The sequence below is a fragment of the Emydura macquarii genome, unplaced genomic scaffold, assembly GCF_026122565.2.
Source record: "Emydura macquarii macquarii isolate MOO-44397 ecotype Brisbane River unplaced genomic scaffold, CSIRO-AGI_Emac_v2 contig_3305, whole genome shotgun sequence".
In the NCBI taxonomy this organism is placed as follows: domain Eukaryota; kingdom Metazoa; phylum Chordata; order Testudines; family Chelidae; genus Emydura; species Emydura macquarii.
The window spans coordinates 7,633,384-7,652,361 of NW_027133442.1; the positions used below are offsets into that span (position 1 = coordinate 7,633,384).

The 18,978-nt window shown below is 55.2% G+C and overlaps 2 protein-coding genes and 1 pseudogene across 3 annotated transcripts in view; 2 read left to right on the forward strand and 1 right to left on the reverse strand.

The window, feature by feature from the left end:
- LOC137143264 (zinc finger protein 436-like) overlaps positions 1-18,978 on the forward strand; it is a 604,313-nt gene that overhangs the window by 281,852 nt on the left and 303,483 nt on the right. The window lies entirely within an intron of this gene.
- Positions 105-12,974, forward strand: SLC5A2 (solute carrier family 5 member 2). 2 transcript variants are annotated; one of them, XM_067532973.1, is made up of 15 exons: positions 105-217; positions 4,995-5,066; positions 5,298-5,402; positions 5,490-5,549; positions 5,784-5,888; positions 6,039-6,144; positions 6,282-6,362; positions 6,565-6,794; positions 6,924-7,059; positions 7,199-7,306; positions 7,602-7,752; positions 9,440-9,608; positions 11,775-11,990; positions 12,229-12,376; positions 12,459-12,974. In XM_067532973.1, exons 1-15 carry the CDS (start codon positions 119-121, stop codon positions 12,683-12,685), a joined length of 2,013 nt encoding a protein of 670 aa, XP_067389074.1. In that variant the 5' UTR covers positions 105-118; the 3' UTR covers positions 12,686-12,974. The 2 variants fall into 2 exon arrangements, with proteins under 2 accessions (XP_067389074.1, XP_067389076.1); XM_067532975.1 differs by lacking the exon at positions 105-217 and adding an exon at positions 4,328-4,451.
- Positions 13,423-18,796, reverse strand: LOC137143219 (phosphatidylserine decarboxylase proenzyme, mitochondrial-like; annotated as a pseudogene).

Here is an 18,978-nt window from a genome sequence, read left to right on the forward strand (position 1 = left end):
CTGGGTTGGTTAATCGCAGATCCAACTCCATGACCTGGTTTGCTATTAACCATCCACACTGGCCCCGGAACCCTTCCAGGCTGTGTCATTTGGGTGCAGGGAGCGAGACAGCCACAGTATGGAGGGGGTGCCGCAGCCCAGAGCCGTCATCAACAACCCTGCCGACATCGGTGTCATCGTGGGCTACTTCATCCTGGTCATCAGCGTGGGGCTCTGGGTAGGTGACCTGGGGAGGCTGCCCTTTGCCCCCACCCCCTCTTCCTTCTACCTCCCTACATTGGGCACCAGGAGAAGACATGAGGGAAGGATAGAGACGTAATTCACTCTGAGACCCCGAACCAGAACTGACCACCCCAAAGTTAGACCCAGACCTTGAGTCAAGGACATCCATACACACACTCCTCTTTCTATCCCTCTATCCAGCCCCCTACACACCCCTCTATCCACCCCTCCCTCCCTCTACACACCAATCCCTCTACACACTCCTCTAGCCACCCCCTCCCCCCACTTTCTACTCCTCTATCCACAGGCCTACGGAGATTTTCTCAAGCTCTAGGCTGCTCTCTCTGGCCCAATGATTCTTTCATTATTTAAATCCACCATGGTGGATTTATTCACCAGGAGAGACTGAGGGAGCCCCCACGTTCCACTATCCCATAACTCAGGGGGAGGTGGAAAGTGCAAGTTCAAGTCCCTTCTTTTCAGGCAGGGGTGGGGTGGGGGGGAATTGAATCAACATCTTATAGAATCGTAGGACTGGAAGGGACCTGAGAGGTCATTTAATCCAGTCCCCTGCACTCATGGCAGGACTAAGTATTATTCTAGACCATCCCTGACAGGTGTTTGTCTAATCTGCTCTTAAAAAAAAAATCTCCAACGATGGAGCATCTACAACCTTCCTAGGCAATTTATTCCAGTGCTTAACCACCCTGACAGTTAGGAATATTTTCCTAATGTCTAACCTAATCTGCCCTTGCTGCAATTTAAGCCCATTGGTTCTTGTCCTCTCTCCTCCTCTTTTAACAACCTTTTATGTACTTGAAAACTGTTATGTCTCCCCTCAGTCTTCTCTTCTCCAGACTAAACAAATGCAGTTTTGTAAATCTTCCCTCAAAGATCAGGTTTCTAAACTTCTCTGGACTTCCTCCAATTTGTCCACATCTTTCCTGAAATGTGACACCCAGAACTGGACACAGTACTCCTACTCCGTGCTGATTAGGCCTCAACTGATCAGAAGAATTACTTCTCATATCTTGCTTACAACACTTACAGCCCAGAATGATATTTGCTTTTTTTGCAACAGTGTTGACTCATTTAGTTTGTGATCCACTATGACCCCAGATCCCTGTCTGCAGTACTTGTTCCTAGGCAATCATTTCCCATTTTGTGTGTGTGCAGCTGATTGTTCCTCCCTAAGTGGAGTTCTTTGCATTTGTCCTTATTGAATTTCATCCTGTTTTCTTCAGACCATTTCTCCAGTTTGTCCAGATCATTTTGAATTTTAATCCTATCCTCCAAAGCACTTGCAACCCCTCCCAGCTTGGTATCATCCACAAACACTATACATGTACTCTCTCTGCCATTATCCAAATTATTGATGACGCTATTGAACAGAACTAGACCCAGAACTGATCCCTGCAGGACCCCACCCACTATGCTCTTCCAGCTTGACTGAACCACTGATAACTACTCTCCGGGAACAGTTTTCCCACCAGTTATGCACCCACCTTATAGTTTTAGTAGCTCCATCTAAGTTGTATTTCCCTAGTTTGTTTCTGAGACGATCATGCGAGACAGCATCAAAAGCCTTACTAAAGTTAAGATATACCACATCTACCACTTCCCCCCCCCCAATCCATGAGACTTGTTACCCTGTCAAAGGATATTAGAATGCTTTGACACTATTAGTTCTTGACAAATCCATGCTGACTGTCACTTATCACTTCATTATCTTCAAGGTGTTTGCAATTGATTGCTTAATTTGCTCCATGATCTTTCCACATACTGAAGTTAACAGGTCTAATCCCTGCAGTTGTCCTTATTCCCCTTTTTATAGAGGGACACTATATTTGGTCTTTACCAATCCTCTGGAATCTCTCCCGTCTTCCAGGACTTTTCAAAGATAATCGCTAACAGTTTCACATCCCAGGCTGAGTGCTCTAAGCACTGGGCTAGAAGGCATAAACTGGGCACCTTCTCTTCCCGCTGTTTTGCATGGAGCGAGGCAGGTGCCTAACTCATTCTCACAAGGAACAACTGAGGCAGCGAAGCCACCTGACCCCAAGAGAGGTTCCCACCTGTGGGTTGCTGGCAGAGCAAATGTCTCAGTCTCTGCAGCCTGGACTCAGGAGACAAGCTCCATGTGAGGGATGGGGTTTAAGACATGTGATCTCCCATTGGCTGGCGCAGCTGGCTTGCCTAGCACTCGGGCTTTTGCAGTTCCCACTGTAAGGCACCTACCTCTCCCCATTCATTGTATAGGGAGCCTGGTGCCTAATTCAGGCTTTATGGATCCCAGGGTTGATCCAGTGAATTTTCTCAGCACCTAAGAGTTAGGTGTTGCAATGCTGAGTGTCATGGTGCCCAAGTCTTTTTGTGGAGCCAGGCCCTAGGTCCCAACTATCATGTGATTGACATGCCTAGAACACAGGTCACTGGCATGACTGATGTACCGAGAACCCAACCCACTGGTCTCTAGGATGGGGCTGTCCTTGCCCCACCACCCCCACATCTCTGTCCCTTCTCCACCTCATAGCTCCCTCTATCCCACCCCAGGGGGTCCTCTTTCACAGCAGGAGGATCAGTGGGGCCTCAGCCTGGCTATACAGTTGTTTTTTTACTCTTCTCATTGTCTCAGCTCTTTAATCTCAGGTACAGATTGGCCAGGGAGAGGAAGAGGGCGTTAATTATTACTGGGAAGTACATGGTCCAGGAATGCGCATAGGGCCTGTAATGAGGTGTCCACTGCAACAGATTAGTCAGGGATCAGAAATGTACAGAGCATGCCCCCTGCATCGCATCACTGCACAAAGTCCCACTCCTGCCAACCCATGGCTTTAGTAAGTCACTGCAGCCCCACCCATCCCCTCACAGCCTCTGAGGCTGGATCCCTCCCCTTTCCCCATAGACACCTCAGTTTGCTGCAACACATGGCAAAGACCCAAAATGGCGGGACACACCATACTTACTCAAGCAAGACGCATGCATTGCAGTGGGATTCCTCACTCAGTGCCAGGTTGGTTCCCAACCAAGGCTCATCTACCAGTCTCCAGCAAAGGAAAGCATGAGACCCGCTAGCCCACCCCAACACACATCTTGCCTGGTCTCTAATAGAGACTGTAACGGGGGGGGAGAGGGGGTGTCAACCTGCAGCATCAGGCCACCCCTCTTCACAATCCAGTCAGGAGGGTCCCAGGAGACAAAAGCAGGTGGGGGGGGGGGAGATGAGGGGGAGCTCACATCAGCCTAGGAGCCCAGGCCTTCCGGCAGGACAGGACAACCAACAGTCAGGGGGTGGTCTGTAACCAGGAAGTCCCTCCAGGAGTCCATGAGCCCAAGCCCTTGGGCAAACAGCCTATAGCCCAGGCCCTCAGGCAGAGCAGTCTGCTCTAACCCAGGCAAAGGTGAGCACCAATAGTCTCAGACTTGTAAGTAAAGGGGTCAAGTCACAACACAGCCTATGGCTCCATAGGCCAGGGTAAGGCCATGGCCTTCCCAACTCCACCACATCCCAGCCCAGAGCCCAAACAGCAGCAGAGCGTTCCATCAGTTGGCAGGGCTCCAGCCACAACGCACAGACCGGTGCTCGGGCACCAGCATAGCTGGGCTGTGAGCAGTTACTCCTGGGCTGCTTCCTCCACCCCCTTCACAAGGTATCTGTCTCCAAGGATCTTCATCAGGGTAGCCCACCAGCAGCTGTCCCAGTAGCTCCTCAGCATTAGGCTTATCTGGCAGCTCTGGTGAGTCCTCACTGCAACCAGCATCCTCACCAGGCTCCCACTCCAGCAGCAGATCAGAGACATCTTTCTCCTCTGACTGAGCCTAGCCTAGCCTAGCAGGGCCTGGCTTTTATACTTCCTCTTCCTGCCCTGCCCCCTGTGCTTCCAGCGGGTGGGTTGTGCCATACTGGCGCCTGACCACCAGGTGGTGTGGGTCAGCCCCTCGGCTTCTGCCTCAGAGGGAGAGCATGCCGTGTTGCTACAGAGACCATCTTAAGCCCTACCGCAGGAGGCTGTGTCATCAACTCCGGCTTAGCTTAATCCATCCGATTATCCAGTCCCTCTTTGAATCTTGGCCTCAACTACTTCAGGTGGCAGGGAGTTCCGCAGGCTGATCATGCATCAGGGGAAAGTGTATTTCCTTGGAAAACCTGCCGTCTAGTAGCTGACTCAAGGAGCTCAATCTATTTAGCTTATGAAAGAGAAGGTTAAGGCGTGATCTGACCACGGTCTGTAAGTACCTCCATGGGGAACAAATATTTAACAATGGGCTCTTCGCTCTAGCAGAGGGAGATCTAGCATGATCCAATGGCTGGGAGTTGAAGCCGGACAAATTCAGACTGGAAATAAGGTGTCCATTTTTAACAGTGAGAGGAATTAACCATTGGAACAACTCACCAACGGCTGTGGTTGATTCTCCATCACTGGCAAGATGGGAGGGTTCTCTAATAGATCCACCAGGAGTGATTTGGAGGAAGTTCTCTGGCCTGCGCTACATGGCAGGTCAAACCAGATGATCACAAGGGCCCCCTGTGGCCTTGGGATGTATGAATCCATGATCCCCACCAGTGCAGTCATTTTCCAGAGGAGATTTGATCCAGTCCTTGGCTCATTCCTGTCACCCTTCTCTGAGCCCAGTATCTCCATCTGGAATGGGGGGGGGGGGGACTCACCCTCAGGCGGGGTCCAAAGCTGGCTGGGTCTTCTCTGAAGCTGATGGAGAAACACGACATCCAGCTCATGTAAAATGCCCTCCTCCCGCTCTTGCCCCTGCAGTCCATGTGCCGCACCAACCGGGGCACCATCGGGGGTTACTTTCTGGCTGGTAGAAACATGGTCTGGTGGCCGGTGAGTATTGCACTGGGGGCAGAGGGTTAATAGCTACAGCTGGGGTGAGGATGGGGGGACGACCCGGGATTAAAATCCGGGGGACCATAGCAAGGATATGAGGTTGAGTGTCTGGGGGCTGGTGTTAGGGGCAGTGCCCAGGGCTGGGGTTGGCATTAGGGGCTGGTGTTAGGGGTAGTGCCCGGGGCAGCTATCCATACCCCAGTCTCTCTCCCTCCTGCTGTGCTGTAGGTGGGTGCGTCTCTCTTCGCCAGCAACATTGGCAGCGGGCACTTCGTTGGCCTGGCTGGCACCGGTGCTGCCAACGGTCTCGCTGTGGCCGGCTTTGAGTGGAATGTAAGTGACTCCTTGTACCCATAACCCCATTGCCCCCCATCCTTGCCCATCTCCCCCTCCCTGACCTGTCTCCACTCTCTGCTCCAGGCTCTCTTCGTCGTTCTCCTGCTCGGCTGGCTCTTCGTACCTGTCTACCTCACTGCCGGGGTAAGCGTCACACTGGGCATGGGCAGGCCAGGCTGGGAGCCAGGACACCTGGGTTCTGTCCCAGCTTTGGGAAGGGAGTGGGGTCTAGTGGGTGGGTGGGGTGCAGTGGCTGGGAGGCACGATTCCTGGGTTCTGTCTCAGCTCTGGGAGGGGAGTGGGGTCTAGTGGGTTAGAGCAGAGGGTGGCTGGGAGCCAGGACACCTGGGTTCTGTTCTGTTCTGCCTCCTCCTACAGGTGATCACAATGCCCCAATATCTGAAGAAGCGATTTGGGGGTTGGCGAATCCAGGTCTATCTGTCCATCCTGTCCCTCTTTCTCTACATCTTCACTAAAATCTCAGTACGTAATTCATCCTCCTTCGGGGGGCTGGAGGGAGCAGGGCAGAAGCACGAGCTGTGGTCGGTGCTCCCAGCTTCTCCCAGAAGGGGGTGCTGTGGACCGTCTCCCAGGGCTGATCCCCTAACCCCCACCCTCTGTCACCCTCTATAGGTGGACATGTTCTCGGGGGCTGTTTTTATCCAGCAGGCTCTGGGCTGGAATATCTACGTGGCTGTCATTGCATTGCTCATTATTACCACCATATACACTGTGACAGGTAACAGATTCGCACTGGGGCTGGGAAGGGACCCAGGGCCTTCTCCAAGGGGATAGTCTGGCTGTGCCCAAGGGCAGAGGGATGGGGGAAGAACAGGTGAGCCCCATTTCACCTCCCTCCCATCCTTGCTTTTCCAGGGGGGCTGGCGGCCCTGATGTACACTGACACAGTGCAGACCTTCGTCATCATCGGGGGAGCCTTCGTCCTCATGGGCTTTGGTGAGTGAGACCCACCCGCTGCCCCCTGCAGCCAGGCGCAGGAATGGCAGCTGAACAAAAGCTCCCCATGCTTCCAGCCCCAGCAGGGGGTGCTGTTGGGAGTGGGCAAGGGTGCTGGCTGTGGGGGGGCTCCCAGTGCCTCGGCCTCTCCTGGCTGCCCCAGCCTCTCTTGGTCACAGGGCCCCTGTTGGTTGCTTTGCAGCGTTTAACGAGGTGGGGGGCTACCAGGGGCTCTATGACAAGTACCTGGAGGCCCTTCCCAGCAAGACCCTCTCACCAGCCTCAGCCCTATACAACATCTCCGCCACCTGCTACCAGCCCCGCCCCGATGCCTTCCACCTCCTCCGCGACCCCCTGACTGGAGACCTTCCCTGGCCAGCGCTAATCTTCGGCCTCACCATCGTCTCCACCTGGTACTGGTGCAGTGACCAGGTATGGGGGTGGGGAAGAGGGCACAGGGCCTTTTCCCTCTAGAGGGCGCCAACTCTGATCCAGCCCCAGGACAGGGGACTGGCTGGCTCAGGGCGTGGGGCCATTCACTGGGGCAATCCCTGCTTACAGGTGATTGTGCAGCGTTGCCTAGCAGGCAAGAGCCTGACCCACGTCAAAGCTGGCTGTATCCTCTGTGGGTACCTGAAGCTGCTACCGATGTTCCTCATGGTAATGCCAGGAATGATCAGCCGCATCCTCTACCCAGGTACCGTGCCCCCCAACCTCACAGGGGACAGTGACAGCCGAGCACCACTGGCCCCTGCTGGCGGGATCCTGGCTGCCCCCGTCTAAGGCCTCTGGTTGTCACCCTGGCACCCTCTTGCTGTCCCTGTTTCTTTCTCCAGACGAAGTGGCATGTGTGGTGCCGGAGGACTGCAAGCGGATTTGTGGCACTGAAGTCGGATGCTCCAATATCGCCTACCCCAAGCTGGTGGTGACCCTCATGCCTGACGGTAAGCAGCTGGGACTGGCCTCAGTGCCTTAGTGCATTGCTAAGAGGCACTGCGCTGCAGGGAGCAGACCGGGGGTCCAGCAGGGGGCACTGTGCGGCAGGAAGGGGGTGGGGGGCCAACAGAGGGGCGCTTTGCAGCATGAAGGGGGCGGGTGGGTCTGTAGGATGCGCGGTGTGGCAGGGAGCGGGCAGGGGAGCCAGCAGGGGGCGCTGTGAGGCAGGGAGGGGTTCGGGGGCCAGCAGGGGGTGCTGTGCGGCAGGGTGGGGGCCGTCTGACTCTCTGTCATCCCCTACAGGCCTGCGGGGATTGATGCTGGCCGTGATGCTGGCCGCCCTGATGAGCTCCCTGGCCTCCATCTTCAACAGCAGCAGCACCCTGTTCACCATGGACATCTACCACCGCCTGCGGCCCCGGGCTGGGCACAAGGAGCTGCTGACCGTGGGAAGGTGAGGGAGCGCCCGTGGCACTGTGCCAGGGGGACTGCTATCATATCATAGAATCAGAGAATTGGAAGGGACCTCAGGAGGTCATCTAGTCCAATCCGCTGCTCAGAGCAGGACTAACCTCAGCTAAATAATCCTAGCGAGGGTTTTGTCAAGCCACAGCTTAAAAACCTCTAAAGATGGAGATTCCACCACCTCCCTAGGTAACCCATTCCAGTGCTTCACCACCCTCCTAGTGAAAAACTTTTTCCTAATGTCCAACCTAGACCTCCCCCGCTGCAACTTGAGACCATTGCTCCTTGTTCTGTCATCTGCCACCACCGAGAACAGCCTAGCCCCATCCTCCCTGGAACCCCCTATCAGGTAGTTAAAGGCTGCTATCAAATCCCCCCTCATTCTTCTCTTCTGTAGACTGAACAAGCCTAGTTCCTTCAGTCTCTCCTCATAAGTCTTGTGCTCCAGCCCCCTAATCATTTTTGTTGCCCTCCGCTGGACTCTCTCTAACTTCTCCACATCCTTCTTGTAGTGGGGGGCCCAAAACTGGACACAATACTCCAAATGCGGCCTCACCAATGCCGAATAGAGGGGAATGATCACTTCCCATGATCTGCTGGCAATGCTCCTACTAGCTATTAGCCTTCTTGGCAACCAGGGCACACTGCTGACTCACATCCAGCTTCTTATCCACTGTTACCCCCAGGTCCTTTTCTGCAGAACAGCTGCCTAGCTCGTCGGTCCCCAGTCTGTAACTGTGCATGGGATTCTTCCATCCTAAGTGCAGGACTCTGCACTTGTCCTTGTCAAACCTCATCAGATTTCTTTTGGCCCAATCCTCCAGTTTGTTTAGGTCCTTCTGTATCCTATCCCTACCTTCCAGGGTATCTACCACTCCCCCTAGCTTAGTGTCATCTGCAAACTTGCTGAAGGTGCAATCTACCCCATCCTCCAGATCATTGATGATGTTGAACAAAACCGGCCCCAGGACCGACCCCTGGGGCACTCTGCTTGTGACCGGCTGCCAGCTAGACATGGAGCCATTGATCACTACTCGTTGAGCCCTATGCTCTAGCCAGTTCTCTATCCATTTTATAGTCCATTCATCCAACCCATACTTCTTTAACTTGCTGATAAGAATACTGTGAGAGACAGCATCAAAAGCTTTGCTAAAGTCAAGGTATATCATGTCCACCGCTTTCCCCACATCCACAGAGCCAGTCACCTCTTCATAGAAAGCAATCAGGTTGGTCAGGCATGACTTTCCCTTGGTGAATCTGTGTTGACTGTTCCTGATCATCTTCCTCTCTTCCAAGTGCCTTAAAATGGATTCCTTAAGGACCTGCTCCATGATTTTTCCAGGGATTGAAGTGAGGCTGACTGGTCTGTCGTTCCCCGGATCCTCTTTCCTCCCTTTCTTGGAGATGGGCACTATATTTGCTTTTTTCCAGTCATCAGGGACCTCCCCCAATTGCCATGAGCTTTCAAAGATAATAGCCAATGGTTCTGAAATCACATCAGCCAACTCCCTCAGCACCCTCGGGTGCATTGCATCCGACCCCATGGACTTGTGTCCATGGCTTCTGTCCATGCCTCTAGGTTGCTGGGGCACAAGCTTTGCCCCCTCTACCAGCCACTGCTATGGGGCACTGAGGGCCCAGCCAGGCCCCTGACCCTCACCCTGGTCTCTGGGCAGGCTGTGGATCCTGTGCATCGTGGCCATCAGCATCGCCTGGATCCCAGTGGTACAGGCAGCGCAGAGTGGACAGCTCTTTGATTACATCCAGTCCATCGCTAGTTACCTGGCGCCACCCATCGCTGCCGTCTTCTTCCTCGCCGTGTTTGTCAAGAGGGTCAACGAGCCCGTGAGTGCCAGGGGACCCAGGCATCCAGAGATGGAGAGGAGCGGGTTGGGGTGAGGGAGACCAAGGAACCCAGGTGTCCGGGGATGGAGAGAAAAGGCTAGAAGAGTGATGGACCCACGTGTCTGGGGATGGTGAGACGGGGCCGGGGAGGGGTGGGGGACCCAAGTGTCTGGAAATGGAGAGGAAGGGCTGGAGCGATGGGAGACCCAGGTGTCTGGGCAGTAGGAGGATGTGTGGAAGAAGTGGGGGATCCAGGCATCTGGGAAGTGGGGGAGCAAAGGACCCAGGCATCCAGGCAGTGGAAAGATAGGGGAGGAACAAAGGGAGTGGGCGACCTAAGTGTCAAACTGTCTAGAATGGCTCAAGAGCGTGAGTGCCAACCCAGGGCAGACTGTCAAGGTGCAGGGCACAAACCACAAACTGGTTCTGAGCTCTATGCTTAGATTACACCAGCCAAGTAACGAGTGTGAACTCTTCCGGCACCATAGCAGCCTTAACATGGAGTCCCAGACAGCCCACTTGGGCATGCGGCCACGCAGGCAAGCCTGCCTTTGTGATAGATGGTCCCTTACACCACAAATCACTAAAATATTCAGGTTCCTCCCCATCCCAAAGGACCAGTCACTTAACCCAGTTGACTAGACCTCAGATCTCAAACGACAGACAACGCTGGTAGCCAATCCTGTAATAAACTAGCCAAAGATTTAGTAACTAAGAAAAAGAACCGAGAGTTATTTACAACAGCGAAGCAGGTTAAACAGACCCGCACACATGTTACAGTCTTAGGTTCCAAAAGGTGGCAGAAGCATCTGTAATAAGCAAGCACTAGACATACTCGAGGGCTAACCCCAGCCAAACACAGGAGCAATTTTGGTAATCCTTGCCCCTCAGAGTGTCAGCAGCATAAAGAGCTGGTTTCTTCCTGGTAGGGGTTTTTAATTCCCTTCCCCCAGAGTTTAAGATGATGGGACAAGGCCTTATGGACATCTCCTCCTAATGGGTGTGAGGAACGCAATCAACAGTCTTTTCCCCGATGTTCCTCACTGGTTTGTCTGGTGTCTTTGGACCGTATGTCTACACAGCGGCTAGACACCGGCGGCTGGCCTGTGCCAGCTGACTCAGGTTGCAGGGCTGTCTCACTGCTGTGTAGACATCCAGTCTCAGGCTGGAGCCTGGGCACTAGGAGCTTGCAGGGTGGGAGGGTCCCAGAGCCCGGACATCTACACAGCAGTGAGAGCCCTGCAGTCGGCTGGCGGAGGCCAGCCACGGGCATCTAATTGCTGCGTAGACAGACCCTATGGGTAGGGCCCTGCCAAATTCACAGTCATGAAATCTGGTCTCCCCTACAAAAGCCAGATTTCATGGGGGAGACCATATTTCACAGAGCTGAGTGGCCGGGACAGCCAAGGCTGCTGGCCGGGAGCCCAGCTCTGAAGGCAGCAGCGCAGATGTAAGGTTAACAATACTGCAACCCCCTCCCCCCAGTAGCCTTTCAAACACCCTCCACCCCATCCCCAATGATCCATTTTTGGATCAGGACCCCACAGTTACAACACTGTGAAATTTTAGCTTTAAAGCTCTGAACAGATTAAATTTACAATTTTTAAAATCCTGTGACCATGAAACTGACCAAAATGGACCACGACCTACCTCTGGGCCCTCTTTTATTGGGCACGAGCAGATACCGCCTTTCGAAAAGTAGTATTTCGCTATGCTCCGGCCTGGTGATTTACCGTTTTGCGAGCAAACACTTCTACAGTTACAAGCAAACACTCCCTAGCCCGATAAGAGGGCTACCACTATTAGCGGTAAGATCAGTGCCTGCAGCAGCTTACACCCTTTGCATAGTCTAACCACTGTACAGCACACACACTTTTATCACCCCAGTGTCTATTGTAACGATGCTAACACGCAGGTGAGGCAGTCCAGCTGTGCATTTGTCAGGGTCCAGTTGAGGCCTAGGGGCCTTGGCACGAACTGAAACCTGGGCTGCCAGCATCCACAGCAGCCACCCAGTCAGTGACAGGAGTGGGGGAGTGAGGGACCGAGGCATTTGGGCAGCAGGAGGATAGGGGAGGGTGGAGAGAGCCGGGAACCCAGCCATCCCGGCAGTGGGAGGGTGGCAAGGACCCAGGCATCCAGATGACTTCCTCTTTCTCCACACAGGGCGCATTCTGGGGGCTGGTCGGGGGGCTGTTGATGGGCCTGGCCCGTATGGTGCCTGAATTCGCCTATGGCACTGGCAGCTGCATCTTCCCCAGTGCCTGCCCCCGCCTCATCTGTGGGGTGCACTACCTGTACTTCGCCATCATCCTCTTCCTTGCCAGTGTCGCCCTGGTGATGGGAGTATCGCTTTGCACCCCGCCCATTCCCGACAAGCACGTGAGCAATCTGCGGAGGGAGGGGAGAGGGAGGCTGAGACCCAGGCATCCGGGAGAGCAGTGCAGGGTGTTCACCCCAGCCAGAGAGACAAAGAGAGGAAATGGGACCCAGATGTCTGGGATGGCTGTGCTGGGCACTCACCCATAGGGGGAGAGAGCAGGGTGGGGAATGGGACCCAGGTGTCCAGGGCAGGGCAGGGTGTTCACCCTGTGTCCCCCGCCCCCTTCTCCGTCCCCAGCTACACCGGCTGGTGTTCAGCCTGCGTCACAGCAAAGAGGAGCGTGTGAACTTGGACATGGAAGATGAGGAGAGGAGGAAGAAAGAAATGACACAGCAGCTGGGCGTGGCCAGGAATGGGACTGTGGAGCACGAATTGGAGGTGGAAGGTGGGGCTCTAGGGGGTGCTGGGCTGCAGGGGGTGGGCAGGGGCCCAGCAGGGGACGCTGTTCACTCTTTTTCTTCCTGCAGCCCCCCGGGCAGGGCAGCCCCCGGGCTCCCTGGGGCGCTGCATAGCCTGGTTCTGCGGCCTGGGGGATGTGGTGCAGGGAGCGCCGGAGCCAAGTGCAGAAGAAGAGGCCGAGGAGACACGGCGGCTGGCCGACATCACGGAGCACCCAACCTGGAGCCGTGTCGTCAACCTCAACGCCATCGTCATGATGGCCATTGCCCTCTTCCTGTGGGGCTACTATGCCTGAGCCCCTGCCCTGCCCTATACAATAGTCCCCCCCAACCTATGCACCTCAGCCACCAATGAGGGGCCCCTGGGCTTGTGTATGCCCCCTTCCACAGGTATTCTCTCACATGGGGGCTCCCCTTCCCCCAAACCCAGTGCTGAGACCGCAGAAAGAAGGTGGAAATGGGAGGGGGACAGCATAGCTCCCAGCCCCTCACCGACCTCCCTCTTGGCCCCCCAACAGGTTCCCCCCTTCCCGGTGAAACTCAAATGGGGAAGAGCATGGAGGTGAAGAAACAGATAAATAAATAAATGGGAAACTCCAGCCCGTCTTTGCTTTTCTGGGCTGGAGCCGGCGCCCACTAGAGGAGAAAGGCCCCAGGTCCCGTTCCGCACGCCCTGGGGCCAGCCATTCTGCCCTGCCACTCCAGAGCCGGATCGGAGCCGGCATCCACTAGAGGAGAAGGGCGGTTCCTTCCCTATCACAAACACATCAGGACAAATGGGCTGTATATGAAAATAGAAAAATCTATTTCAGAGGTACTCAAGTCCCTGGAGCTCTGCCCTCCTTATGGTGCTAGGAAGATATGGGGCGGGGGGCCAGCAGATAGGATGGTACAAAAGTTTCCTCCAGATTTCAACCCCAAAGGATCTGGGAATGAGCTTCCCTGCACCCCAGTCACAACATCCTCCTCTCCCTCCCCCCCCCTCAACATTGAATTTAAGGGGATCACAGTTCTGCACCCATTATTCTCTTCTTAAAGTGGGGGTCCCCTCCCCCTCTTGAAACTGGGGACCTCATCCCATCCCCCCATTTAATTAAGGGCTTCCAGTCCCCTCCGTGTCCCCAGTGGGGATCTTCTCCTACTTACATTGGGGTTCCTGTCCCCCACTGGGGTCTTCAGATTCACCCCCATGCATTCCCATCTGAATTTGGGAACCCCCCCCCATTTAGAACCAAGTATCCCCTTTTCCCCCCCATTGGAATTAAAGGCTGCGGCCACAGATTTACCCCATAGTCCCTGATTGAAAAGTTGGGTCCCTTCCCCTATTGAGGGCTCTCTGTTCCCCCTCTTGAAAATGGGATTCCTCCTGCTCCTGCCTCCAAAAATCTCATCCCCTACTAAGATCAGGGTCCCAACTATGTTTCCTCCATGGCTATTAAGGGGTGTCAAAGCCACCCCGTTCCCCAGCAGAAATTTGGGGGGGCTATTGGAATGGGGATCCCTCCCTTCCCCCCACTAAAGAGGGGTCCAATTCTCCCATCTGAAATTGGGGTTTCCCTTGTCCCGCAAGTCTGGTGTTTCCTCCCCGTACCCCCACTGAATCAGGGGACTCTCCCCCATGGCAGTGAAGGGGTCCTCTAATCTCCCTAGGGAATCAGGGTACCCCCGTGAAATCAGGCTGTGCTCCTCTGCCCAACACCTGCCCCACCCGCACCCTGTGCCCAGCACCGAGGCAGAAGCCAAAGCGCTGAGGCCCCTGGAAGAGGAGGACGATGGTGGAGCCCAGATTGAATTCTCCCAGGCCAGCCCCCTTGGAGACGGGGACCCCAGCTGGCCCCGCCCAGGCCATGTACTGTGGTAGTGTAGCAGCCCTGCACGTGGCGGGCGCAGTTGGTGCAAAGGTCCTGCCGGAAAGAAAGGAGGCCATGGTTACCAGGGCAACGGGCACCCTTTCGCTCCACATCTGCTCTGGTTTGCAAGAGCCGTGAGAGCCCGGGTACACCGGGGGACCCCACGTGTTATCCCACAAGCACGTGCATTCACGGGGGCTCCCCGCATGTGATTGCTCGAGTGCATGCACACTCATCAGGCCCCCCCTTGTCTGATTCCATGAGCATGTGCCTGCTCACCACACGGGTGATCCCACAAGCATGCACATCCTCACCAGGGTCCCCCCACAGCTGATCGTGTGAGCACATGCGCACTCATCAGGGTCTCTCCACGTACGACCGCATGAGCGTGCACGCTCATCAGGACAACAGATGGCTGCCCCCATCCTCAGGGCTCCCAGCTCGCCTTTCCCCCAGCCTCACCTGGTTACAGTAGATGTGCATGGAGCCCACGTTGGTGGCCCCCACAGCAGTTAGGGAGAAGAAGCCATGGGCCCATTCCCCACTCAGCACCACTCTCTCATTGTGGCAGAACAGTCCTGGGATCCAGCACGCCATGCTGGGGCTCACTGACATCAAGGAACCTGCCACGGACAGACACGGGGCAGGACAGACAGAGACGGATGAAGGGGGAAGAGAATACCCCAGAGTTAGTGACAACCAGGCCTATGTCCTCCCCCACCCCTCGGCTGTGCCGGGCTGTACCAGGGAAGTGCCGGTGGTGCTGGATGTGCCAGTCGGTGGACGAGTGGAAGCGGTGGTAGTCGCCTGGGGCCAGATAGATGACGCAGTGATAGAGCCGGTGCCTCAGGTGCCAACGTGAGGAAAGACTCCGGCCTGGCAGGGGGAGACGAACAGCAAAAGTTTAATCAGTGCCTGCCAGGGATTGGGACCCCTTCCCCTGGATCAGTCCCAGACCACCCCCCCAGATTGGACCCTGGGCCCTGCCTCCCACCTCAGCCCACCCCAGCCCCATGCTCACCCGTATTTCCCCTCCAGTCCTGGGGCCCGAGGAAGCTCTCCAGGGAGTACGTCACCCCTTTCACCTGCTACAGGCAGCTGCTCCGCACGCGGCCCTGGTGCACGATCCAGCCATCTGCCGAGCTGACCTGCAATCAGCCGGGACCTGATGAGAAACGGTGACAACCTCACACAGGGACGGACGAGGGCAGCCAGGGGCATTCACACCTGTGCCAGCTGGGTGCCGGAGGGGGAGCTTCCAGTCCTCAGGGAGCAGAGCCCTGGAGAAGTGCAGGGACGGGCCTCTGGGGAGGGCACACACGGCCCATGCACAGACACGTGCAAAGCTCTTGTGAAAAGCCAGGCTGTGAAAGTGCCAGGCCCAGAGCCCTGGAGAACAGGGCCAATGAAAAATACTTGGGAACGTGAGCGTGTCTCGCACACATGGCAGGCTTGAGGGCCCGGTTAGCTGTGGCCAACAACGACTCGTGGCACTGCTAGGTGCACATGCAGGCCAAGGTGGGTGGGTTTGTGGGGGGAGGGGGAAGGGTGTGTATTGTCCCTGAGGGTGTGGGGGGAATGTGGGGGACATACCATGTCAACGGGGGTTCATAGGAAAGGAAGACCCATGATATCGGGCACATGGGGGAGGGGAGAATGAGACATACCACGTCATGGGGCATACCGTAATTTGTGTGGGAGAGTGGTGGGACATACCACGCCATGGCACCGGGGAGAACGAAATGAGACCTATCATATTGTAGGGGTGCAGGAGTGGGACATAACATACTATGGAGGGGTGGGATTGAACATACCATCCCATGAGGAGCTTTGCTTGGGGGGAGGGGACATACCACGACATGGGAGGGCAATAGGGACAGGGAGAGATGTCCCATGCCAAAGGAGGACAATGGAGGGTAGGGTGAGATGTACCATGTCATGGGAGGGCAATGGGGGGACAAGGCGGGATGTACCATGCCATGGAGGGACATGGCCATGTTGGGCGGGGTGGTGCAGGACATACCATGCCATAGGAGGGCAATTGGGGGGCAAGGTGGGATGTACCATGCCATGGGAGGGCAGTGGGGGATGGGGAGGGACATACCATGTCATAGGAGGCGATGGGGCGCCACAGGGCTTGAGCGAGCACCGGAAGAGCTCCCCGAGGCTGCGGAAGCCGCTCAGATCTTCCTCAGCCGCCTCAGCCATGTCGATGGAGAAAGCCCAGACATAGAGCCCCAGTAGGGGGTGCTGCAGCCAGTGGGGCAGCGCCAGCCCCATCAGCACCTCCCCGAGTTGCGAGAGCAGCCAGGTGGGGGCGCGGCAGTACAGGGTCTGCAGGGGGGAGAGTCAGCAGGGGGCGCTTGCCCCACAGAACCCCCTATATGCCCACTTCCCCCACTCTTCCCCTCCCTCCCCAGATCCTCCGCTCACCCCTTCTTCTCCCCAGTTCCTCCCCCTTGCTAGTCCCTTCTCTGCCCCTCACGCTCTGACCTTGCTGGTGGGCTGCAGCCCAGCACGGGTGAGGGACTTAAGGATCTGCCAGGAGCGGAGCCACAGGGCACGGCCAGGGATCTGGAGTAGATGGAGCTGCAGGGAGAGCCTGGAGCGACACATACAGCTCCACGTGCACACACCGCCTCACCCCTGGGGGAGAAACCAGGACAGGGCATGGGACCCAGGCGTCCAGCACTAGGCACTCACCCCTGGAGGTTATGAGGGGTCCCTTCCGCTGCCATCCCTGCTCTGCACATCCTGCCTTTTCTGGGCTGACCCTAGCGTAGGGGCAGTGGGGAGTCACTGTCCCCAGGGCAGCCCCCAAAGCCAGGCTGGCCCCCCCCCCCACACCCATCAGGAGAGCAGTGCCCAGGATAGGGGCTGTGACAGGGCCAGCAGGCACCCCCAAGACAGAACCAGCCAGCTCCCTGACAGCAACACACAATTACACGAACACAGTATAACAGACACCCACACAACATAATACAAACACAGACCAGTACACAGTGTCAAACACACAAGAGCATAAGGGTGCTGTGAGTGCACACAGTTTACCATACCGAGTGTAACACACACACTAACACAGTGTAACACACAGAGCATAACAAATTCACACCCACAGACACACAGAGCAGTGTAACACACTGATAGACCCACACAGCGTGTCACATGCACAAATGTCACATACACAAAGGGTGCGCCACACAAAGAGCATAGATCAGTGTAACACACTAACATCCCATAACACAGAAAGCATGTCACACACAGAGCACAGTGTAACACACAGATACACACAGACACATACAAAGCATAAGTGTTGCACACATACAGGGCATAACACATACAGCATTACAGAGCGCAAAATAGTGTACACACTAACAGTGTAATACACTAACAGAATAACACAAAGAGCATAACAGTGTCATACACATACAGAGCAGTGTCATTCACACACACTGATACACTTCACGTGTCTGTGTGTAACACATGCAGTGTCACACACAGCGTGTAACGTGTCATGCTCAGACACACGGTGTCATATACACACAGTGTCACACACACACACACACACATACACACACACACACAGCAGCTGACAGGGGGATGTGACTCTTGAAAACCTACGGACAGATACAGACACTCACTCACATAAACACAGGAAACATGCACAAATACACGCACACACATGCAGTGGCTGGTAGAGTGTCTCCTGGCCATTTGGTCATGATAATGTAACACACAGCTGCCCTCAGTGACACACCCACCCCACCCTATTTATACACACAAGAAAAAAACCTCACACGCACAACTGGCACAGTTACAACATACATATTTGACACATTTAACCACAGGCCGCAACACACACGCTCACTGATAGCAGGACAATGAATCTCAGACACAGCTAATACCTACTGATGCTGGTGCATGCACACGCATACAAACACCCCACAACTCAGCACAGACACAATGGCACACAAACACCCCTCCCCAGCAGCCTCCTACAATATGGCACACAGAACGACAGTGGCACACGGACACATACACACAAGGAAGGGCATGCACAAGACACACACACAGAGTGACAGTGACATATAATCACATACACAAGGGTAAAGAGAATATGCCTAACAATCGCACACATTGTGACAATACAGAGGATAACATTCCTATACACAAAATCACACACACAACACAACATAGACACAGAGAACACCACTAACACAGTCACACACAGTCACACACACAGAAGAACACTAAACATCAACATAAAATCACACCCACTACAAGGGTATGGAGAATACCCCTTTCACACAAAATGGCAATACCACACAAATCACCACCACCCACCCACACACAGACAGTGTGAAGCCAGTCCAGACACACACTCACTGAGAGCAAGGGTGCTGCTGGCCTGGATCCGTCTCTCCCATGCCACAAGTGCTCAGCAATGGTCATCACATGACATGTGCACGACTCACACGACTTGCATGGAGGGCCTGGGCCCTTCCTCAGGCAACTGGCTCTGCACAAGCCGGTGGTCTCATCATCATCCCACACAGCAGGCCCATGACATCACCTGGCCACATACCCACTGTGGGATTGCAAATGGAAGGGGCTTGAACTATGCCCCAGATACAACTGCATCTCAGCACCGGGTGAGGGATCCCAGTATAAACACCCCCTGCATCCCGTCTCAGAGGTGGCTGCATCTCAGCGCCAGGCAAGGGATCCCTGTATAAACA

Bases quoted from the DNA above. Each gene is read 5' to 3' on its own strand.
- SLC5A2 (XM_067532973.1), top strand. From the start codon at position 119: ATGGAGGGGGTGCCGCAGCCCAGAGCCGTCATCAACAACCCTGCCGAC. The intron at 5,403-5,489 runs GTAAGTGACTCC...TCTCTGCTCCAG, and splicing joins TGGCCGGCTTTGAGTGGAAT to GCTCTCTTCGTCGTTCTCCT. The intron at 6,363-6,564 runs GTGAGTGAGACC...GTTGCTTTGCAG, and splicing joins CTTCGTCCTCATGGGCTTTG to CGTTTAACGAGGTGGGGGGC.